The 26,325-nt window shown below is 41.4% G+C and overlaps 1 protein-coding gene across 1 annotated transcript in view; it reads right to left on the bottom strand.

Moving 5' to 3' along the window:
- LOC139764960 (intermembrane lipid transfer protein VPS13A-like) overlaps positions 1 to 26,325 on the bottom strand; it is a 1,504,808-nt gene that overhangs the window by 1,319,166 nt on the left and 159,317 nt on the right. The window contains 1 exon segment of the mRNA XM_071692018.1: positions 11,150 to 11,297. Coding sequence (XP_071548119.1) covers positions 11,150 to 11,297 — 148 coding nt within the window.

Raw genomic sequence — 26,325 nt, forward strand, 5'->3', positions numbered from 1 at the left:
AGTTGAAATACAAAGAGGGGAGGGGTTCCAGCCCCCTGTTCCCGTCCACTTTAGTTCCCTTCTATGACACGCGGGGAATGCGTGGGAAGTATTCTTTCTCCCCTATCCCCAGGGGATATGTATGTATGTGTATAAATATGTGTAAGTGAGCAAATGCATCTTACTTTGTCTGCTTTCTGGCTCTACCTTGCTTACACAGAAAATGGCAATTAAAAATGAAAGAAAGGAAACTATTATAATTACATGTTACTAGGGAATTATGAGCGACTGCAGAAATACTGACGAAAATAAAATTAGTGCAAATTAAGCCTCTACATAACTCTGACACATGTTCAAGTCAGTCATGTCTAATACTTGTACTGACATGCAAGGTTACCCAGCAAGAATATGAAGCCTGATGCTCATCCAATGGCACCAATGTTCCCACATCTGAGGATTGAGCGGCATACTGGATGAGGATGAGATTTTGGCTATTAGAAACAAAGTAAGTATCTTACCTGTTAAAGCCATGAAGGTGATTCATTGATTATTTCTATTTTTTTTCATTTAGCTTTGTCACTGTCTCCTGCATCAGCAAGGTAGCGCAAGAAAACAGACGGAAGAATGGCCCAATCCACCCACATACACATGTATATACATACACGTCCACACACGCAAATATACATACCTATACATCTCAACGTATATATATAGATATATTTTTTTTTTTATTATACTTTGTCGCTGTCTCCCGCGTTTGCGAGGTAGCGCAAGGAAACAGACGAAAGAAATGGCCCAACCCACCCCCATACACATGTATATACATACGTCCACACACGCAAATATACACACCCACACAGCCTTCCATGGTTTACCCCAGACACTTCACATGCCCTGCTTCAATCCACTGACAGCACGTCAACCCCGGTATACCACATCGATCCAATTCACTCTATTCCTTGCCCTCCTTTCACCCTCCTGCATGTTCAGGCCCCGATCACACAAAATCTTTTTCACTCCATCTTTCCACCTCCAATTTGGTCTCCCTCTTCTCCTTGTTCCCTCCACCTCCGACACATATATCCTCTTGGTCAATCTTTCCTCACTCATCCTCTCCATGTGCCCAAACCACTTCAAAACACCCTCTTCTGCTCTCTCAACCACGCTCTTTTTATTTCCACACATCTCTCTTACCCTTACGTTACTCACTCGATCAAACCACCTCACACCACACATTGTCCTCAAACATCTCATTTCCAGCACATCCATCCTCCTGCGCACAACTCTATCCATAGCCCACGCCTCGCAACCATACAACATTGTTGGAACCACTATTCCTTCAAACATACCCATTTTTGCTTTCTGAGATAATGTTCTCGACTTCCACACATTCTTCAAGGCCCCCAGGATTTTCGCCCCCTCCCCCACCCTATGATCCACTTCCGCTTCCATGGTTCCATCCGCTGCCAGATCCACTCCCAGATATCTAAAACACTTCACTTCCTCCAGTTTTTCTCCATTCATACTCACCTCCCAATTGACTTGACCCTCAACCCTACTGTACCTAATAACCTTGCTCTTATTCACATTTACTCTTAACTTTCTTCTTCCACACACTTTTCCAAACTCAGTCACCAGCTTCTGCAGTTTCTCACATGAATCAGCCACCAGCTGATATATATATATATATATATATATATATATATATATATATATATATATATATATATATACACACACATATATTTACATATATACACATGTACATAATTCATACTGTCTGCCCTTATTCATTCCCATCGCCACCTCGCCACACATGAAATAACAACCCCCTTCCCCCCTCTTGTGTGCAAGGTAGTGCTAGGAAAAGACAACAACAGCCACATTCATTCACACTCACTCTCTAGCTGTCGTGTAATAATGCACCGAAACCACAGCTCCCTTTCCACATCCAGGCCCTACAAAACTTTCCATGGTTTACCCCAGATGCTTCACATGCCCTGGTTCAATCCATTGACAACAGGTCGACCCCGGTATACCACATCGTTCCAATTCACTCTATTCCTTGCACACCTTTCACCCTCCTGCATGTTCACGCCCCAATCACTCAAAATCTTTTTCATTCCATCTTTCCACCTCCAATTTGGTCTCCTACTTCTCCTCATTCCCTCCACCTCTGACACATATATCCTCTTGGTCAATCTTTCCTCACTCATTCTCACCATGTGACCAAACCATTTCAAAACATCCTCTTCTGCTCTCTCAGCCACACTCTTTTTATTACCACACATCTCTCTTACCCTATTATTACTTACTCGATTAAACCACCTCACACCACATATTGTCCTTAAACATCTCGTTTCCAGCACATCCACCCTCCTCCGCACAACTCTATCTATAGCCCACGCTTCCCTCCACCTCTGACACATATATCCTCTTGGTCAATCTTTCCTCACTCATTCTCGCCATGTGACCAAACCATTTCAAAACATCCTCTTCTGCTCTCTCAACCACACTCTTTTTATTACCACACATCTCTCTTACCCTATTATTACTTACTCCGTCAAACCACCTCACACCACATATTGTCCTCAAACATCTCGTTTCCAGCACATCCACCCTCCTCGGCACAACTCTATCTATAGCCCACGCCTCGCAACCATTTAACATTGTTGGAACCACGATTCCTTCAAACATACCCATTTTTGCTCTCCGAGATAATGTTCTCGACTTCCACACATTCTTCAACACTCCCAGAACTTTCGCCCCCTCCACCATCCTATGATTCACTTCCGCTTCCATCTGCTGCCAAATCCACTCCCAGATATCTAAAACACTTCACTTCCTCCAGTTTTTCTCCATTCAAACTTACCTCCCAGTTGACTTGTCCCTCAACCCTACTGTACCTAATAACCTTGCTCTTATTCACATTTACTCTCAACTTTCTTCTTTCACACACTTTACCAAACTCAGTCACCAGCTTCTGCAGTTTCTCACACAAATCAGCCACCAGTGCTGTATCATCAGCAAACAACAACTGACTCACTTCCCAAGCTCTCTCATCCCCAACAGACTGCATATTTGCCCCTCTTTCCAAAACTCTTGCATTCACCTCCCTAACAACCTCATCCATAAACAAATTAAACAACCATGGAGACATCACACACCCCTGCCGCAAACCAACATTCACTGAGAACCAATCACTTTCCTCTCTTCCTACATGTACACATGCCTTACATCCCCAATAAAAACTTTTCACTGCTTCTAATAACTTGCCTCCCACATCATATATTCTTAATACATTCCACAGAGCATCTCTAACAACTCTATCATATGCCTTCTCCAGATCCATAAATACTACATACAAATCCATTTGTTTTTCTAAGTATTTCTCACATACATTCTTCAAAGCAAATACCTGATCCACACATCCTCTACCACTTCTGGAACCACACTGCTCTTCCCCAAACTGATGCTCTGTACATACCTTCACCCTCTCAATCAATACCCTCCCTTATAATTTACCAGGAATACTCAACAAACGTATACCTCTGTAATTTGAGCACTCACTCTTATCCCCTTTGCCTTTGTACAATGGCACTATGCAAGCATTCCGCCAATCCTCAGGCACCTCACCGAGTCATACATACATTAAATAACCTTACCAACCAGTCAACAATACAGTCACCCCCTTTTTTGATAAGTTCCACTGCAATACCATCCAAACCCGCTGCCTTGCCGGCTTTCATCTTCCACAAAGCTTTTACTACCTCTTCTCTGTTTACCAAATCATTTTCCCTAACCCTCTCACTTTGCAGACCACCTCGACCAAAACACCCTATATCTGCCACTCTATCATCGAACACATTCAACAAACCTTCAAAATACTCACTCCATCTCCTTCTCACATCACCACTACTTGTTATCACCACCCCACTAACCCCTTTCACTGAAGTTCCCATTTGTTCCCTTGTTTACGGACTTTATTTACCTCCTTTCAAAACATCTTTTTATTCTCTCTAAAATTTAATGATACTCTCTCACCCCAACTCTCATTTGCCCTCTTTTTCACCTCTTGCACCTTTCTCTTGACCTCCTGCCTCTTTGTTTTATACATCTCCCAGTCATTTGCATTATTTCCCTACAAAAATTGTCCAAATGCCACTCTTCTCTTTCACTAATAATCTTACTTCTTCATCCCACCACTCACTACCCTTTCTAACCTGCCCACCTCCCACCCTTCTCATGCCACAAGCATCTTTTGCGCAAGTCATCACTGCTTCCCTAAATACATCCCATTCCTCTCCCACTCCCCTTATGTTCTTTGTTCTCACCTTTTTCCATTCTTTACTCAGTCTCTCCTGGGACTTCCTCACACAAGTCTCCTTCCCAAGCTCACTTACTCTCACCACTCTTTTCACCCCAATATTCTCTCTTCTCTTCTGAAAACCTCTACAAATCTTCACTTTCGCCTCCACAAGATAATGATCAGACATCCCTCCAGTTGCACCTCTCAGCACATTAACATCCAAAAGTCTCTCTTTCATGCGCCTATCAATTAATAAGTAATCCAATAACACTCACTGGCCATCTCTTGCACTTACATATGTATACTTATGTATACCTCTCTTTTTAAACCAGGTATTCCCAATCACCAGTCCTTTTTCAGCACATAAATCTACAAGCTCTTCACCATTTCCATTTACAACACTGAACACCCCATGTACACCAATTATTCCCTCAACTGCCACATTACTCACCTTTGCATTCAAATCACCCATCACTATAACCCTGTCTCGTGCATGAAAATTACTAACACACTCACTCACAGCTGCTCCCAAAACAGTTGCCTCTCATGATCTTTCTTCTCATGCCCAGGTGCATATGCACCAATAATCACCCATTTCTCTTCATCCACCTTCAGTTTTACCCATATCAATCTAGAGTTCATTTTCTTACACTCTATCACATACTCCCATCACCCCTGTTTCAGGAGTAGTGCTACTCCTTCCCTTGCTCTTGTTCTCTCACTAACCCCTGACTTTACTCCCAAGACATTCCCAAACCACTCTTCCCCTTTACCCTTGAGCTTCGTTTCACTCAGAGCCAAAACATCCAGGTTCCTTTGCTCAAACATACAACCTATCTCTCCTTTTTTCTCATCTTGGTTACATCCACACACATTTAGGCACCCCAATCTGAGCCTTCAAGGAGGATGAGCACTCCCCATGTGACTCCTTCTTCTGTTTCCTCTTTTGGAAAGTTACAATACAAGGAGGGGAGGGTTTCCAGCCCCCTTTAGTCACCTTCTACGACACGTGAGGAATGCGTGGGAAGTATTCCTTCTCCCCTATCCCCAGGGATATATAGGTATATGTACACTGCTTGTATGTATGCATATGTATACTGCTTGTTCAGAGTATGTATGACTATATGCCCTTGAATGAAAAGATGTGGTCATTAGCAAGAACATGTATGATCCTGAATGGGGAAATGATGCCATTTCTCTGTTCAAGAATATACAATCAAACAAGAGCCTCTTGATTTATACACATTTGATTTACACCATTTTTGGAATAATGTACATGGTCCATTTACATTTTCTTAATAGCTTACGCAGGCAGAAATTTGGAATGCCATGATCATCATTGGGCTAGCATGGTGGTGTAGTGCTGGCAGCACCATGTGAAAAGCACATATACACATGATGTGGATGCAGTCTATTGTTATGGAGTGCTGCAGTATTTAGTGCTCCAGTATATTATATACTAAATGTATTTGCCCCTTGCATCATGTCTGGTACAATTGGTGCTAAGAGGTGTAAGGCCATCACCAGTGAGGTTAAGATGGATGTGCTCAAATGTTAAGAGAGGAGTAAATGAACAGCTGATATCAAGCATGCCCTATGACTTACTGAATCTACTTTACAGACTATTCATGATATTGGAGGGAAGATCTAAGCGAGTCCCAAGTGAAGAAAATTAACCAATGCATCTATGACCTTGTATTCCCAAAGTGTGATTTTGCAGAGTATGGAATGAATGGTCAGCACATAGATTGAACATCAAACTAATGAAAATGTTCACATCAGCTTGCTTGTGATACATACAAAGGCTGAGAGTATATATGATGACCTGACAGTGGAAACGGGAGCAGCAAAGACATTTTAAGCAAGTCTTGGTTGGTTTGGAAATTTTAAGAAATGCTACAACTACCACATCATGCCATGTGGTGAAGCTACTTCTGGTGATATCAATGATGCTAAAAATTTCCTGGGAATCCCCATGACCATTATTAAGGAAGGTGGCTAATCTCCTATGCAGATTTTTACTGTGGATGAGACCAGATTAATTTCCCATGAAGAGAAAACTGCATCAGTTTTCAAAGTTATATTTTCTGTGTGTATTAATAGAGCTTATTATCCCTGGGGATAGGGGAGAAAGAATACTTCCCACGTGTTCCCTGCGTGTCGTAGAAGGCAACTAAAAGGGGAGGGAGCGGGGGCTGGAAATCCTCCTCTCTCATCATTTTTTTTTTTAATTTTCCAAAAGAAGGAACAGAGAAGGGAGCCAGGTGAGGATATTCCCTCAAAGGCCCAGTCCTCTGTTCTTAACTCTACCTCGCTAAAGCGGGAAATGGCGAATAGTTTGAAAGAAAAAGAATTAATATAATTCATTGTACAGCATGTATATTGTCTGCAGTTTCCTCAGCAGTTTCTCACCAGAATCAGCCACCAGCGCTGTATCATCAGCGAACAACAACTAACTTCCCAAGCCCTTTCATACACAACAGCCTGCATACTTGCCCCTCTTTCCAAAACTCTTGCTTTCACCTCCCTAACCACCCCATTCATAAACAAATTAAACAGCCACGGAGACACCACGCACACCTGCCCTAAACCGACATTCACTGGGAACCAATCACTTTCCTCTCTTCCTACTCATACACATGCCTTACATCCTTGGTAAAAACTTTTCACTGCTTCTAGCAACTTACCTCCCACACCATATACTCTTAAAACCTTCCGCAATGCATCTTATCCACCGTCATATGCCTTCTCCAGATCCATAAATGCTACATCCAGATCCATCTGTTTTTCTAAGCATATTTCACATACATTCTTCAAAGCAAACACCTGATCCACACATCCTCTACCACTTCTGAAACTACACTGCTCTTCCCCAATCTGTTGCTCTGTACATGCCTTTACCCTCTCAATCAATACCCTCCCAATGGCACTATACTTCCATTCTGCCAATCCTCAGGCACTTCACCATGATCCATACATACAATGAATATCCTTACTAAACAATCAACAACACAGTCACCCCCTTTTTCAATAAATTCCACTGCAATACCATACAAACCCAACGCCTTGCCAGCTTTCATCTTCCTTAAAGCTTTCATTACTCTTCTATGTTTACCAAAGCATTCTCCCTGATCCTCTCACTTTGCAAACCACCCCGACCAAAACAATCTACATCTACCACACTATCATCAAACAAATTGAACAAACCTTCAAAATTCTTGCTCCATCTCCTTCTCACTTCATCACTACCTGTTATTACCTCCCCATTTGCCCCCTTCACCAAAATTCCCATTCGTTCTCTTGTCTTACACACTTTATTTACCTCCTTCCAAAGCATCTTTTTATTCTCCCTATAATCTCTCTCACCCCAACTCTCACTTGCGCTCTTTTTCACCTCTTGCATCTTTCTCTTGACCTCCTGCCACTTTCTTTTATACATCTCCCAGGCATTTGCACTACTACCCTGCAAAAATCATCTAAATGCCTCTCTCTTCTCCTTCACTAACAACCTTACTTCTCCATTCCACCACTAACTGTGTTTGGTAGTGTGTGAAAGGAGAAAGCTGAGAGTAAATATGAAGGTTATTAGGTCCAGGAGAGTGGAGGGACAAGTTAATTGGGAGGTAAGTTTAAATTGGGGGTTGGAAATCCTTCCCTCTCTTTTCATTTTTTTTTATTTTCCAAAAGAGGGAACAGAGAAGGGGGCCATGCGAGGATCCAGTCCTCTGTTCTTAATGCTACCTCGCTAATGTGGCAAATGGCAAATAGTATGAAAGAAAAGAAAGAAGTTTAAATGGAGAAAAACTGGAGGAAGTGAAGTGTTTTAGATATCTGGGAGTGGACTTAGCATTGGATGGACCCATGGAAGAGGAAGTTAGTCACATGGTGGGGGAGGGGGCGAAGGTTCTGGGAGCGTTGAGAATGTGTGGAAGGTAAGAACGTTAGCTTGGAATGCAAAAATGGGTATGTTTGAAGGAAGTGGTTCCAACAATGTTATATGGTTGCGAGGGTTGGACTATAGATAGGATTGTGTGAAGTAAGGTGGATGTGTTGGAAATGAAATGTTTAAGGATAATATGTGGTGTGAGGTGGTTTGATCAAGTAAGCAATGAAAGGGTAAGAGATGTGTGGTAATAAAAAGAATGTGGTTGGGAGGGCAGAAGAGGGTGTGTTGAAATGGTTTGGACACATGGAGAGAATGAGTAAGGAAAGATTGACCAAGGGGATATATGTGTCAGAGGTGGATGGAACAAGCAGAAGTTGGAGACCAAATTGGAAGGGGAAAGATGGAGTGAAAAAGATTTTGAGTGATCTGGGCCTGAACATACTGGAGGGTGAAAGGCGTGCAAGGAATAAAGTGAATTGGAACGATGTAGTATACCGGGGTCAATGGACTGTAAAAGGACCTGAACCAGGGCATGTGAATCATCTGGGGAAAACCATGGAAAGGTCTGTGGGGCCTGGATGCGAAAAGGGAGCTGTGGTTTCTGTGCATTAAACATGACAGCTAGAAACTGAGTGTGAATGAATGTGGCCATTTTTTTGTCTTTTCCTGGTGCTACCTCGCAGGAAGGGGGGGGATGCTATTTCATGTGTGGTGGAGTGGGAACAGAAATGGATGAAGGCACAAGTGCTATTTCATGTGTGGTGGAGTGGGAACAGAAATGGATGAAGGCAGCAAGTATGAATATTTACATGCGTATATATGTATATGTCTGTGTATGTATATGTATGTATACATTGAATTGTATACGTATGTATATGTGCAGGTGTGTGCGTTTATGTATATACACATGTATGTGGGTGGGTTGGGTCATTCCTCATCTGCTTCCTTGTGCTACCTCACTAAAGTGGGAGATGGTGATTAAGTATGATAATATAATGATAATAATCAATATAAGAACACTAACAGCAACTACTGGAGAGAGAAACTGCCATAATGATAAAAATTACAAGGAAAGTCATTTTAAAAACAACTGTTTGGCAATGAGTTCAGGATCTACATCAACTTAAAGACCTTAAAATTTATGTCTTCAAAGGTATTTGAAATGCATATAACCAAAAATTTTGAAGATATTCATGTGGCAATGAAGAAAATTACTTTACATGTGTATTTTGTCCATTACTTTCAGTGTAACAACATATGCAAGTTATGTAAGGTTTCAGCACAATGCACTACAAAGTGTAAAAAAGTGTAAGAGTTAAACCTGAGTGTCAAGAGAGTTTCCACTACACACATATCTTACAACATCTATCATTATGTTATATCTTACACAGTAAATCTCTTCTTCCTATAAAGAATGTAATTCATTCATGATTCCTTTTAGAACAACAAATTCCAAAAGTCCATAATTACCAGCTGCAACAGTCAGAAACAGCGTTGTCAAAATTGGATGGGTGTTGGCAACATTTCCTTCACTTCTGTTTGAAATCCTTTTGCTTTATCTTGGTCAACTTTTGATGCTAAAAGAGTCACTATCCACTCAATCACCATTAGATAATCCCTATCAAATAATTCAGGATCACATTCTGCCTGCTTCTCTAAATCTAGCTAAAAGCTGCTCAAATTCATTCCTAGAAAACTTACAAAAAATGAGCTATCATTGGAATGACAGGGGAAAAACAATTTGTCAACAGAAATCATTCCACACTGCCACCTCAACCACCACCCAGGCTCAGTGCCAAGCCATGAAATTGAGGAGCAAAACTTGACATCACTCAGCTCACATAAATATCCACCTAGAGCCATTAACTCAATCACAAACTGAGCTGTTCACCAATCCAATGAGATTCCTTATGAACTACCCTTCATACTGTACCGCTGCAGTGACAACAGTAAACTGTAGCTGCTATTGTACTATATGTCATTTCATTAAATGATTGTAAAGGGTGGTCATAAATCAATCTAGCCAAGGGGTAAATATTGTAATAAAGCAATGAAGAATTAGCCCTAAAATTATTACCATACAACTACTTACAAGTTAATAATTTTCACTCCAAACATCATGAGTATCAGCTCCACCATAAACATAACCATTACCAATGACAACAACCAATTAGCAATGCCACTAATATCAGCATGCCCAAGCTTCCTGAAAACATATTGATCTGAAGGACCAACTCAGTGATATGCAAGGATTCACCTATTTCAAATAGTTTACAAATTTTCTACACTTAAAATAACCAGGTTTTAATTCTGGAATTACAGAAGATGCCCTACAATACACAATGTCCTTGGAGAATGTTTCCTACACTCATGGATGATCAGAGTTATCAATTATAACTTACCAAACAGAATCTGTGGCACTAGAAGGCCAGGAGGTTACATATACCATTATGAACACCTTAGCTCATCTAAGACATTTTTCTTTTAATCCTCATCAGAGGAAAGGATCAAGCAGTACATCCTGGTGGACTTTAGGCTACTTGAAATATAATATACATCATGCAGAAAAAAATAATTAAAAGAATAAAGTGGGAATGCAACAAGGTTCTGGCGAAAGACAGAACAACAGAAAGTGATCCAAGACTGACTTACTTCAAACTAAGATCAAAAAAAGACATTGTATCTCTTCCACAACTGATATGTCTATGGTGTACGTTATTGGTATAAATATAGAGATCTTTAACAATGTGGCTAGAAATGCATAGTGCATTTCAAGTGAGATACAAGCAATGGAATAAAATTCCTTTTAACTGTCCCAAGAAAATTCTACAAATAAAAACTACGTTCAGAGAGGTAACAAAACTGCAAGGCTATATGATGATGCACCATACATTAAGCTTTATCCAAGAAAAGAACAAGAAAAAATTACAAACATTCTACTTATAAAAAAGAGCAAATATATCTAAAACACAAACCCCAGATACTATTGGTGTCCTGTGAATCATCAGCAGGTGTTGTTTCTGGAAATAAATGTGCCAGAACCTGCCTCTTCCTGGCCCGGTCCAAGTCCTTCTCCCTTTCTTCATCATATTCAACAACAGGAGTCACAAGCAAGAACACATCCTGGAAATCAGACACAACTGTCAGACAGCTCAGTAAACATAATAGTATTCAATAACCTGGAAATAATTTTCTTATAAGGAAAAGTCACTTAGTCAGAATGGTGAATTTCAAAGACTGAAAGCCTATTCCTTTCTCAAGTAGTGTCCTCCAAGCTTTGAGAGAATTTCTTACATTTTTTGGAGAAGTAAATGTCTATTCCCCTGTACAAGGGTATATGCACCAAAAATCTTCAATGGAATAGATAACAAAATCATCCAGGTTCAAATGAGAAGATAGAGGGAGGGGGTAATGTCAATATCCATCAAAAAAAAGGGTAACTATTGAAGCATGTGATAAATCTATAAGTAAAAAATATCTAAAAATATCTCTGTACATATGTACACTAAACCTTAAGTAAAGAAGGATACCTATCCTTGGTAAGATGAGAAAGTAAAAGAAAGGAAGGAATCCTTATAGTCTGGAATTCAAGAATCATGTGGTAGGCAGAAGGATGGTGATGTTATTGTTAAGTGAAGGTTACTGACTAGCAGAAACCCTGACCCACAACAAGCTGAACAGGAGTTAGCAAAGGGTGAGAGGCACTTATGCTATCAGAAGGCAAGGGGTCAGAGGTTTCTGATCCTTGGGATCTTAGACACTCTTAAAGCTCATGGAACAAACCAACCCTGGAGAGAATTACTAACACTACACATAGTCTAATCAAAATCATGAGCACACAAAGAATTTTGGTGCTTCCTTCTCCATTTTCTCTATATCTTACCTTACCTTTCTGCTCAAACAGTTCCTTCTAAAGAGCTCTACAAGGTTAAGGAGCAAGTATATCCACTAAGTGCAACTGCAGGTCTTTGGAGTGAGTATAGGGCAGTATGGGCTCAGTGTTTTCAGTATGGAAGTTGTATCCTGGGCACTGTGACATACTGAAAGGATCTTTATAATGTTGGAGAGATAAGTTGGGTCCAGAATGCAAAAGAGAAAGTGTACTAGACGACATGTATCTGGGGAGTGCATTTTCAGATGCATGTGTAACTAGGGGGATGGTGTTTAACCCCTTAAGAAGGCACATAAATATCCTGATGTTTCTGAAAGATGTGCATTCTTAAGGCAAGGGAAAAACAGCTTCTCTAATCAAAAGAGAGAACATCATTTTAAAACAAGAAAATGAATGAGAAACTAGCAAAACAAGCCACAACTTATCCCTGAAGAAATTAAAACTTATATGGAGCATGTTGCAGGGCTAGTGATGAGTGCTACAAAGCATTGGCATTTTTCATCTGTTATCATCTCATTTGTAGTATTTCAATACATTTCATCTTATCACCATCATATAGATTTTATGGAGCAGATACTGCTTGATTTCATTTAAACTTAATGGTCCACTGGGATATCCTCTCCACGCCACGGGTAAATGTTAACTGCAGAATTCATGTGTAATTATTATATAAGGAGGCCTTAGGAATCTTTCACAATAACAACAGATAATCTGAAATTCGAGTTGTAAATAGGACAGCAAGAATAGTAAACAGATCTATTTATTTTGCTTTGTCACTGTCTCCTGCGTTAGTCGGTAGTGTAAGGAAACAGATGAAAGAATGGCCCAACCCACCCACATACACATGTATATACATACATGTCCACACAAGCACATATACATACCTATACATCTCAACGTATACATATATATACACACACAGACATATACATATATACACATGTACATAATTCATACTGTCTGTCTTTATTCATCCCCACCGCCACCTCGCCACACATGAAATAACAACCCCCTCCCCCTCATGTGCGCGAGGTAGCGCTAGGAAAAGACAACAAAGGCCACATTTGTTCACACTCAGTCTCTAGCTGTCATGTAATAATGCACCGAAACCACAGCTCCCTTTCCACATCCAGGCCCCACAGAACTTTCCATGGTTTACCTCAGACACTTCACATGCCCTGGTTCAATCCATTGACAACAGGTCGACCCCGGTATACCACATCGTTCCAATTCACTCTATTTCTTGCACGCCTTTCACCCTCCTGCATGTTCACGCCCCAATCACTCAAAATCTTTTTCATTCCATCTTTCCACCTCCAATTTGGTCTCCCACTTCTCCTCATTCCCTCCACCTCTGCCACATATATCCTCTTGGTCAATCTTTCCTCACTCATTCTCACCATGTGACCAAACCATTTCAAAACACCCTCTTCTGCTCTCTCAACCACACTCTTTTTATTACCACACATCTCTCTTACCCTATTATTACTTACTCGATCAAACCACCTCACACCACATATTGTCCTCAAACATCTCATTTCCAGCACATCCACCCTCCTGCGCAAAACTGTATCTATAGCCAAAGCCTCGCAACCATATAACATTGTTGGAACCACTCTCCCTTCAAACATACCCATTTTTGCTTTCCGAGATAATGTCTCGACTTCCACACATTCTTCAATGCTCCCAGAACTTTTGCCCCCTCCCCCACCCTATGATTCACTTCTGTTTCCATGGTTCCATCCACTGCTAAATCCACTCCAAGATATCTAAAACATTTCACTTCCTCCAGTTTTTCTCCATTCAAACTTACCTCCCAATTGACTTGTCCCTCAACCCTACTGTACCTAATAACCTTGCTCTTATTCACATTTACTCTCAGCTTTCTTCTTTCACACACTTTACCAAACTCAGTCTCCAGTTTCTGTAGTTTCTCACACGAATCAGCCACCAGAGCTGTATCATCAGCAAACAACAACTGACTCACTTCCCAAGCTCTCTCATCCACAACAGACTGCATACTTGCCCCTCTTTCCAAAACTCTTGCATTCACCTCCCTAACAACCCCATACATAAACAAATTAAACAACCATGGAGACATCACACACCCCTGCCGCAAACCTACATTCACTGAGAACCAATCACTTTCCTCTCTTCCTACACATACACATGCCTTACATCCTCGATAAAAACTTTTCACTGCTTCCCGCATCATATATTCTTAATACCTCCCACAGAGCATCTCTATCAACTCTATCATATGCCTTCTCCAGATCCATAAATGCTACATACAAATCCATTTGCTTTTCTAAGTATTTCTCACATACATTCTTCAAAGCAAACATCTGATCCACACATCCTCTACCACCTCTGAAACCACACTGCTCTTCCCCAATCTGATGCTCTGTACATGCCTTCACCCTCTCAATCAATACCCTCCCATATAATTTACCAGGAATACTCAACAAACTTATACCTCTGTAATTTGAGCACTCACTTTTATCCCCTTTGCCTTTGTACAATGGCACTATGCAAGCATTCTGCCAATTCTCAGGCACCTCACCATGAGTCATACATACATTAAATAACCTTACCAACACGTCAACAATACAGTCATCCCCTTTTTTAATAAATTCAACTGCAATACCATCCATACCCGCTGCCTTGCCGGCTTTCATCTTCCGCAAAGCTTCTACTTCCTCTTCTCTGTTTACCAAATAATTTTCCCTAACCCTATCACTTTGCACACCACCTCGACCAAAACACCCTATATCTGCCACTCTATCATCAAACACATTCAACAAACCTTCAAAATACTCACTCCATCTCCTTCTCACATCACCTCCCCATTAGCCCCCTTCACTGAAGTTCTCATTTGTTCCCTTGTCTTACGCACTTTATTCACCTCCTTCCAAAACATCTCTTTATTCTCCTTAAAATTTAATGATACTCTCTCACCCCAACTCTCATTTGCCCCCTTTTTCACCTCTTGCACCTTTCTCTTGACCTCCTGCCTCCTTCTTTTATACATCTCCCACTCATTTGCATTATTTCCCTGCAAAAATCGTCCAAATGCCTCTCTCTTCTCTTTCACTAATAATCTTACTTCTTCATCCCACCACTCACTACCCTTTCTAATCTGCCCACCTCCCACCCTTCTCATGCCACAAGCATCTTTTGCGCAAGCCATCACTGCTTCCTTAAATACATCCCATTCCTCACCCACTCCCATTACGTCCTTTGTTCTCACCTTTTTCCATTCTGTACTCAGTCTCTCCTGGTACTTCCTCACACATGTCTCCTTCCCAAGCTCACTTACTCTCACCACTATTTTCACCCCAACAATCTCTCTTCTTTCCTAAAAACCTCTACAAATCTTCAACTTCACCTCAAAAAGATAATGATCAGACATCCCTCCAGTTGCACCTCTTAGCACATTAACAACCAAAAGTCTCTCTTTCACACGCCTAACAATTAACACGTAATCCAATAACGCTCTCTGGCCATCTCTCCTACTTATATACGTATACTTATGTATATCTCTCTTTTTAATCCAGGCATTCCCAATCACCAGTCCTTTTTCAGCACAGAAATCTACAAGCTCTTCACCATTTCAATTTACAACACTGAACACCCCATGTATACCAATTATTCCCTCAACTGCAACATTACTCACCTCTGCATTCAAATCACCTATCACTATATCCCGGTCTCGTGCATCAAAACTACAAACACTTATGCAGCTGCTCCCAAAACACTTGCATCTCTTGATCTTTCTTCTCATGCCCAGGTGCATATGTACCAATAATCACCCATCTCTCTCCAGTTTTACCCATATCAATCTAGAGTTTACTTTCTTCCACTCTATCACACACTCCCACCACTCCTGTTTCAGGAGTAGTGCTACTCCTTCCCTTCCTCTTGTCCTCTCACTAACCCCTGACTTTACTCCCAAGACATTCCCAAACCACTCTTCCCTTTACCCTTGAGCTTTGTTTCACTCAGAGCCGAAACATCCAGGTTCCTTTCCTCAAACATACTACCTATCTTTCCTTTTTTCTCATCTTGGTTACATCCACACACATTCAGACACCCCAATCTGAGCCTTCAAGGAGGATGAGCACTCCCCGCATGACTCCTTCTTCTATTTCCCCTTTTAGAAAGTTAAAATACAAGGAGAGGAGGGTTTCCAGTCCCCTGCTCCCGTCCCCTTTCGTCGCCTTCTATGACAGGTGAGGAATGTGTGGGAAGTATTCTTTCTACCCTGTCCCCCAGGGATAGATCTATGTGAGGCTAATCCATGAAGTGAATTAAGATTTATAAGAGAACTAGCTTTGGGCTTATAATTAGGTTGGGAGGGCATTATGTAGTGCTTCCTGGGTCAGTTAAAAGTATGTACATTTGGTTACTGCTCTGTCTGCTAGGGAAGAAGGGATCTCCAAGCATGGGAAAAAAATTGGGAGGAAATTATAAGTAGTAGTGAAGTAAGAGGGAGATGGAGTGAGTATTTTGAAGGTTTGTTGAATGTGTTTGATGACAGAGTGGCAGATATAGGGTGTTTTGGTCAAGGTGGTGTGCAAGGTAGTGAAAGCTTAGCGGAAGATGATATCCGGCAAGGCTGCAGGTTTGGATGGTACTGCCGTGGAATTTATTAAAAAAAGGGGGTGACTGTGATGTTGACTGGTTGGTGAGGATATTCAATGTATGTATGGTTCATGGTGAAGTGCCTGAGGATTGGCGGAATGCATGCATAGTGCCATTATACAAAGGCAAAGGGGATAAAGGTGAGTGTTCAAATTACAAAGGCATAAGTTGGTTCAGTATTCTTGGGAAATTATATGGGTGGGTATTGGTTGAGGGTAAAGGCATGTACAGAGCATCATACTGGGGAAGTGCAGTGTGGTTTCAGAAGTGGTAGAGGATGTCTGGATCAGGTATTTTCTTTGAAGAATGTATGTGAGAAATACTTAGAAAAACAGATGGATTTGTATGTAACATTTATGAATCTGGAGATGGCATATGATAGAGATGCTCTGTGGAAGGTACTAAGGGTATATTGTTGTGGGAGGTAAGTTTTTATCGAGGATGTAAGGCATGTGTACGAGGAGAAAGAGAGGAAAGTGGTTGATTTCCAATAAATGTCAGTTTGTGGCAGGGGTGCGTGGTTGTTTAACTTGTTTTTGGATTGGGATGTTAGAGAGGTAAATGCAAGAGTTTTGGAGAGAGGGGCAAGTATGCAGTCTGTTGTGGACGAGAGGGCTTGGAAAGTGAGTCAGTTGTTGTTCACTGATGATACAGCGTTGGTGGCTGATTCGGGTGAGAAACGGCAGAAGTTGGTGACTGAGTTTGGTGAAGTGTGTGAAAGAAGAAAGCTGAGAGTAAATGTGAATAAGAGCAAGGTTATTAGGTTCAGTAGGGTTGAGAGACAAGTAAATTGGGAGGTAAGTTTGAATGGAGAAAAAACTGGAGGAAGTGAAGTGTTTTAGATATCTGGGAGTGGATTTGGCAACGGATGGAACCATGGAAGTGGAAGTGAGTCAAAGGGTGGGGGAGGGGGCGAAAGTTCTGGGAATGTTGAAGAATGTGTGGAAGGTGAGAATGTTATCTCGGAGAGCAAAAATGGGTATGGTTGAAGGAATAGTGGTTCCAACAATGTTATATGGTTGTGAGGCATGGGTTATAGATAGAGTTGTGCGGAGGAGGGTGGATGTGTTGGAAATGAGATGTTTGAGGACAATATGTGGTAAGAGGTGGTTTAATCAAGTAAGTAATGAAAGGGTAAGAGAGATGTGTGGTAATAAAAAGAGTGTAGTTGAGAGAACAGAAGAGGGTGTATTGAAATGGTTTGGTCACATGAAGAGAATGAGTAAGGAAAGATTGACAAAGAGGATATATGTGTCAGGGGTGGAGGGAAAGAGAAGTGGGAGACCATACTGGAGCTGGAAGGATGGAGTAAGAAAGATTTTGAGCAATTGGAGCCTGAACATACAGTTGGGCAAAAGGCGTGCAAGGAATAAAGTGCACTGGAATGATGTGGTATACCGGGTTCGACGTGCTGTCAATGGATTGAACCAGGGCATGTGAAGCGTCTGGGGTAAACCATGGTAAGTTTTGTGGAACCTGGATGTGGAAAGGGAGCTGTGGTTTTGGTGTATTACACATGACAGCTAGAGACTGAGTGAGAATGAGAGTAGCCTTGGTTGTCTTTTCCTAGTGTTACCTCACATGCATGCAGGGGGAGGATGGTGCCATTTCATGTGTGACGGGGTAGCGGCAGAAATGGATGAAGGCAGCATGTGTGAATATGTACATGTTTATATATGTAAATGTCTGTGTATGTATATGTATGTATACGTTGAAATGTATAGGTATGTATATGTGTGTGTGTGGGCATTTATGTATATATATATATGTGTGTGTAGGTGGGTTAGGCCATTCTTTCGTCTGTTTCCTTGCGCAACAAAGTATAATTATAAAAAAATTAGTTTTGAAGAAAATGGCCTTTGTTGTCTTTTAAATGGCCTTCAAGGCTGACTGTTGAACAAATGAAAAGCAAGTTCATTTCTGAGATGAATGAGTACCATGAATCTGCAGTATGTTTGAACCACGAAATGTAGTCCATAAACCCACAACCTCTCTCAAGGAATTCCTACAGCTCTAAAGCTGTGCTACTTCCAGTAGGATGGAAGTGATGGAGTCTTTTTGAAGTGAGAAGTTCTTTGACAAGACTATAATTTCATGGCTTCTTTAATGTGCAGTATAGTTGGATGCTGTGTCAGGTGATTGACTGTGCTGAGGAAGGAGTACCAATATTCAGTGTGTCTTTCACTGATTAGGTTAGTAACAGTGATGTTTAGTGTTTGGATTTGATCTCTGATTTCTACCGATGGAGAGTGGTTGTGTCAGTTGATTTCTTTGCTTCATGACATTTATAACTTCTGGGGAGAAATAAGTGTTGTATTTCTTTCTCTGCCCTTGTGGTATGTGATGAGAAATCATCAATTGTTCAGTTATGGAGCCTTGTTTCTATGTACTGAGTGAAGATGGCTGGTCTGCTTTCCTGTAGTCAAAGTAAGGTTTTTGGTGGCTGCACTGGTTGTTTGCACTGACCAACCAGCACTTGGATCCACCTTTCTCTCTTCCTACTCATACACATGTCTTAAACCCTTGATAAAAACTTCTCACTGCTTTTGGAAGCTTCCCTTCCACACAATATATTTGTAAGAACTTCTATAAAGCATCTTAACAACCCTTATCATATGCTTTCTCCAAATCCATAAATGCAACATACAAATCCTTGTTTCTCTAAGTATTTATTACACACATTCCTTAAAGCAAACATCTGATCCACACATCCTCAGCTACTTCTGAAACCATATCATCATTCTTCAATCTGATGCTCTGTACATGCCTTCACTCGCTCAATCACTTCACCAGGTACACTCAACAAACATATACCTCTGCAGTTTGAACACTCACCAATGTCCCTTTTGCCTTTCTACATTGCCACTATACATTCTGCCAATCCTCAGGCATCTTACCCTGATCCCTACATGCAATAAAGATCATAACTAACCAATTAACAACAAAGTCACTCCCTTTCTTCAGAAATTCAAGTGCAATACCATCCACACCAGCTGGCTAGCCACATTTCATCTTACATAAGGTTTTAACCACCTCTTCTCTCTTCATCAAATACTTTGCAAACCACCCCAACCCAAACACCCTACATCTGTCGTCCTATCATCAAATGCATTCAAGAATCCTTCAAAATACTTTCTCCAACTCCTCCTCACTTCATCACCACCTGTTACCACTTTCCAATTGCCACCTTCACCAATTTCCAATTAGTTTTCTTGTTTTTCTCACACTATTAAAATCCTTCCAAAACATCTTATTCTCTCTTTAAGTTTACTGCTATTCACTAACCCTAACTCTATTTGCCCTTTTTTTCAACCTCTGTACCTTCCTCCAGACCTCCAGCCACGTTCTCTAATACATCTCCCAAATATTTGCTCTTCATCCCTGTAAATCCTGCCTATATACCACTTTTTTCTTTCAAGAGCAACTTTATTTCATATCACTACCCTTTCCCACCAGCCCTCCCCCATCCTAACGCAAGCCACACACTTCTCTTGCCAGTACTGCTTCCCTAAGTACCTCACATTCCTGTAATCATTCTCTTACCTTCGTTTACTCTCATCTGCCATTTTACATTCAATCTCTCCTGGTATTTCTTAAAACAAATTTCTTACAAGCCCACTTACCTTCAACACTATTCTCACAAAAACATTTTCTCTCTTCCAAAAACCTCTATGAATCTTTACCCTTGCCTCCACTAGGTGATCAGACATTCTATCAGCTGCCTCTCCCAGCACATTTACATCCAAAAGTCTTTTTTTTTTGCATGCCTATCAATTAGTATGTAATCCAATAACTACCAGTGACCATCTTTCCTACTCACATACATATACCTGTATATGTTCCTCTCCTAGTGCCTTCTCTTATAAGTCTCCCAATCATTTGCACTCCTTTCCTGTCAATACTATCCATATTCATCTTTCTCTGTCATCCCTATATTCATTATCCTTTCTAACCAGCCCATCTCCAACCCTACACTTGTCACAAACTTCTCTAGCACATGTCTACACTACTTCCCTAAATACCTCCCACTTCTCACCCACTCTCTTAGCTTCATTTCCTCTCACCTTTTGCTATTCTACACTTAATCTCCCCGGTTATTTCTTCAAACACATCACTTTTCCAAGCTCATCTACTTTCACCACTCTTTTCATCCACAACATATCCTCTTTCCCAAAAACTTGACTCTTCTTTACCCTTGCTTCCACAATGTAATGATCAGACATCCCACCAGCTGCCCCTCTCAGGAAATTCACATCCAAATCTCTCTTTTTTGCATGCCTACCAATAAGTGTCATCTAATAATGCCCATTGACCATCTCTTCTACATACATATGTATAATTGTGTATGTCCCTCTTTTTATATAAGATTTTCACAATCACCAGCCATTTTTCAGCACACAACTCCACAAGCTGTTCACCATTTCCATTCATTTAACTGAATAAGACAGGCCCTCCCCTATTTTCACCCTCAAATGCCAAATCACTCTCCTTCACATTCAAACCATTGCATCAAAACCACTGATGCACTCACTCAGTTGCTCTCAAAGCACTTGTCTCTCACCATCTCCCTTTTCATGGCTAAGTGTATGCGCACTATTAATTACCTAACTTTTGCAATCAACTTTCATTTTTACCCACATCAGTCTGGAGTTCACTTCCTTACATTCTTTCACACACTCCCATAACTCTTGCTTCAGTAGTAGCACAACCTCATATTTAGCTCTTGTTTTACACCAACCCCTGACTTAATTGCAAAGACATTACCAAACAATTCTTCCTCTTTACCCTTAAGCTTTATTTCATTCAGAGCCAGAAGATCTTGGTTCATTTCCTAAAACATACTATCTATCTCTCCTTTCTCCTCATCTTGGTTACATCCACACACATTCAGACACCTTAAGCTGAGTCTTCGAGGGGGATGAGCACTACTAGCTGGGCTCATTTTCTCCTTTTCTTCCATCTTTCACGGACTGAAATACAAGAAGGGGTGGATGGTGGCTAGAGCGGCTCCTAGCCACCCACTCCCATCACACTTATTTGCCTTCTATGACATGCAGTGAATCCAGAGGTAGGACTCTTGCTCCCCTAACATTTTATTATCCCTGGCGATAGGGGAGAAAGAATACTTCCCACGGATTCCTCACGTGTCACAGAAGGCGACTAAAGGAGAAGGGGGGGGCTGGAAACCCTCCCCTCCTTGTATCTTAACTTTCTAAAAGGGGAAACAGAAGAAAGAGTCACACAAGGAGTGCTCATCCTCCTTGAAGGCTCAGATTGGGGTGTCTAAATGTGTGTGGATGTAAACAAGATGAGAAAAAAGGAGAGATAGGTAGTATGTTTGAGGAAAGGAACCTGTGATGTTTTGGCTCTGAGTGAAACAAAGCTCAAGGGTAAAGGGATAGAGTGGTTTGGGAATGTTTTGGGAGTAAAGTCAGAGGTTAGTGAGAGGACAAGAGCAAGGGAAGGAATAGCACTACTCCTGAAACAGGAGTGGTGGGAGTATGTGATAGAGTGGAAGAAAGTAATCTCTAAATTGAAATGGGTAAAACTGAAAGTGGATGGAGAGAGATGGGTGATTATTGGTGCATATGCACCTGGGCATGAGAAGAAAGATCATGAGAGGCAACTGTTTTGGGAGCAGCTGAGTGAGTGTGTTAGTAGTTTTGATGCACAATACCGGGTTATAGTGATGGGTGATTTGAATGCAAAGGTGAGTAATGTGGCAGTTGAGGGGATAATTGGTGTAAATGGGGTGCTCAGTGTTGTAAATGGAAATGGTGAAGAGCTTGTAGGTTTATGTGCTTAAAAAGAACTGGTAATTGGGAATACCTGGTTTAAAAAGAAAGATATACATAAGTATGCGTATGTAAGTAGGAGAGATGGTCAGTGAGCATTATTGGATTACGTGTTAATTGATAGGTGTGTGAAAGAGAGACTTTTGGATGCTAATGTGCTGAGAGGTCCAACTGGAGGGATGTCTGATCATTATCTTGTGGAAGCGAAGGTGATGAGTTGTAGAGGTTTTCAGAAATGAAGAAAGTGGGGGTGAAAAGAGTGGTGAGAGTATGTGAGCTTGGGAAGGAGACGTATGTGAGGAAGTACTGGGAGAGACTGAGCACAGAATGGAAAAAGGTGAGAACAAAGGACGTAAGGGGATTGGGGGAGGCATGGGATGTATTTAGGGAAGCAGTGATGGCTTGCGCAAAAGATGCTTGTGGCATGAGAACCATGGGAGGCGGGTAGATTAGAAAGGGTAGTGAGTGATGGGATAAAGAAGTAAGATTATTAGTGAAAGAGAAGAGAGAGGCATTTGCACAGGTTTTGCAAGGAAATAATGCAAATGACTGGGAGATGTATAAAAGAAAGAGGCAGGAGGTCATAAGAAAGGTGCAAGAGGTGAATAAGAGGGCAAATGAGAATTGGGGTGAGAGAGTATAATTAAAATTTAGGGAGAATAAAAAGATGTTTTGGAAGGAGGTAAATAAAATGCGTAAGACAAGGGAACAAATGGGAACACTGATGAAGGGGGCTAATGGGGAGGTGATAACACGTAGTGGTGATGTGAGAAGGAGATGGAGTGAGTGGTTTGTTGAATGTGTTTGATGATAGAGTGGTAGATATAGGGTATTTTGGTCGAGGTGGTGTGCAAAGTGAGAGGGTTAGGGAGAATGATTTGGTAAACAGAGAAGAGATAGTAAAAGCTTTGCAGAAGATGAAAGCCGGCAAGGCAGTGGGTTTGGATGGTATTGCAGTGGAATTTATAAAAAAAGGGGGTGACTGTACTGTTGACTGGTTGGTAAGATTATTTAATGTATGTATGACTCATGGTGAGATGCCTGAGGATTGGCGGAATGCTTGCACAGTGCCATTGTACAGAGGCAAAGGGGATGAGTGTGAGTGCTCAAATTACAGAGGTATAAGTTTGTTGAGTATTCCTGGTAAATTATATGGGAGGGTATTGATTGAGAGGGTGAAGGCATGTACAGAGCATCAGATTGGGGAAGAGCAGTGTGGTTTCAGAAATGGTAGAGGATGTGTGGATCAGGTGTTTGCTTTGAAGAATGTATGTGAGAAATACTTAGAAAAGCAAATGGATTTGTATGTAGCATTCATGGATCTGGAGAAGGCATATGATAGAGTTGATAGATATGCTCTGTGGAAGGTATTAAGAATATATGGGTGGGAGGCAAGTTGTTAGAAGCTGTGAAAAGTTTTTATTAAGGATATAAGGCATGTGTACATGTAGGAAGAGAGGAAAGTGATTGGTTCTCAGTGAATGTTGGTTTGCGGCAGGGGTATGTGATGTCTCCATGGCTGTTTAATTTGTTTATGGATGGGGTTGTTAGGGAGGTGAATGCAAGAGTTTTGGAAAGAGGGGCAAGTATGTAGTCTGTTGTGGATGAAAGAGTTTGGGAAGTGAGCCAGTTCTTGTTCGCTGATGATACAGCACTGGTGGCTGATTCGGGTGAAAAACTGCAGAGGCTGGTGACAGAGTTTGGTAAATTGTGTGAAAGAAGAAAGCTGACAGTAAATGTAAATAAGAGCAAGGTTATTAGGTACAGTAGGGTTGAAAGACAAGTCAATTGGGAGGTAAGTTTGAATGGAGAAAAACTGGAGGAAGTGAAGTGTTTTAGATATCTGGGAGTGGATTTGGCAGCGGATGGAACCATCGATGTGGAAGTGAATCATGCGGTGGGGGAGGGGGCAAAAGCTCTGGGAGAGTTGAAGAATGTGTGGAAGTCGAGAACATTATCTCAGAAAGCAAAAATGGATATGTTTGAAGGAATAGTGGTTCCAACAATGTTATATGGTTGTGAGGCGTGGGCTATAGATAGAGTTATGCGGAGCAGGGTGGTTGTGCTGGAATTGAGATGTTTCAGGACAATATGTGGAGTGAAATGGTTTGATCGAGTAGTAATGATAGGGTAAGAGAATTTTTTTTTTTTTTTTTTTTTTTTTTTTTGCTTTGTCGGTCTCCCGCGTTTGCGAGGTAGCACAAGGAAACAGACGAAAGAAAACGGCCCAACCCACCCCCACACACATGTATATACATACGTCCACACACGCAAATATACATACCTACACAGCTTTCCATGGTTTACCCCAGACGCTTCACATGCCCTGATTCAATCCACTGACAGCACGTCAACCCCGGTATACCACATCGCTCCAATTCACTCTATTCCTTGCCCTCCTTTCACCCTCCTGCATGTTCAGGCCCCGATCACACAAAATCTCTCTCACTCCATCTTTCCACCTCCAATTTGGTCTCCCTCTTCTCCTCGTTCCCTCCACCTCCGACACATATATCCTCTTGGTCAATCTTTCCTCACTCATTCTCTCCATGTGCCCAAACCATTTCAAAGCACCCTCCTCTGCTCTCTCAACCACGCTCTTTTTATTTCCACACATCTCTCTTACCCTTACGTTACTTACTCGATCAAACCACCTCACACCACACATTGTCCTCAAACATCTCATTTCCAGCACATCCATCCTCCTGCGCACCACTCTATCCATAGCCCACGCCTCGCAACCATACAACATTGTTGGAACCACTATTCCTTCAAACATACCCATTTTTGCTTTCCGAGATAATGTTCTCGACTTCCACACATTCTTCAAGGCTCCCAGAATTTTCGCCCCCTCCCCCATCCTATGATCCACTTCCGCTTCCATGGTTCCATCCGCTGCCAGATCCACTCCCAGATATCTAAAACACTTTACTTCCTCCAGTTTTTCTCCATTCAAACTCACCTCCCAATTGACTTGACCCTCAACCCTACTGTACCTAATAACCTTGCTCTTATTCACATTTACTCTTAACTTTCTTCTTTCACACACTTTACCAAACTCAGTCACCAGCTTCTGCAGTTTCTCACATGAATCAGCCACCAGCGCTGTATCATCAGCGAACAACAACTGACTCACTTCCCAAGCTCTCTCATCCCCAACAGACTGCATACTTGCCCCTCTTTCCAAAACTCTTGCATTCACCTTCCTAACAACCCCATCCATAAACAAATTAAACAACCATGGAGACATCACACACCCCTGCCGCAAACCTACATTCACTGAGAACCAATCACTTTCCTCTCTTCCTACACGTACACATGCCTTACATCCTCGATAAAAACTTTTCACTGCTTCTAACAACTTGCCTCCCACACCATATATTCTTAATACCTTCCACAGAACATCTCTATCAACTCTATCATATGCCTTCTCCAGATCCATAAATGCTACATACAAATCCATTTGCTTTTCTAAGTATTTCTCACATACATTCTTCAAAGCAAACACCTGATCCACACATCCTCTACCACTTCTGAAACCACACTGCTCTTCCCCAATCTGATGCTCTGTACATGCCTTCACCCTCTCAATCAATACCCTCCCATATAATTTACCAGGAATACTCAACAAACTTATACCTCTGTAATTTGAGCACTCACTCTTATCCCCTTTGCCTTTGTACAATGGCACTATGCACGCATTCCGCCAATCCTCAGGCACCTCACCATGAGTCATACATACATTAAATAACCTTACCAACCAGTCAACAATACAGTCACCCCCTTTTTTAAGATGTGTGGTAATAAAAAGATTGTGTTT

The sequence above is a fragment of the Panulirus ornatus genome, chromosome 52 (assembly GCF_036320965.1).
Source record: "Panulirus ornatus isolate Po-2019 chromosome 52, ASM3632096v1, whole genome shotgun sequence".
Lineage (NCBI taxonomy): Eukaryota > Metazoa > Arthropoda > Malacostraca > Decapoda > Palinuridae > Panulirus > Panulirus ornatus.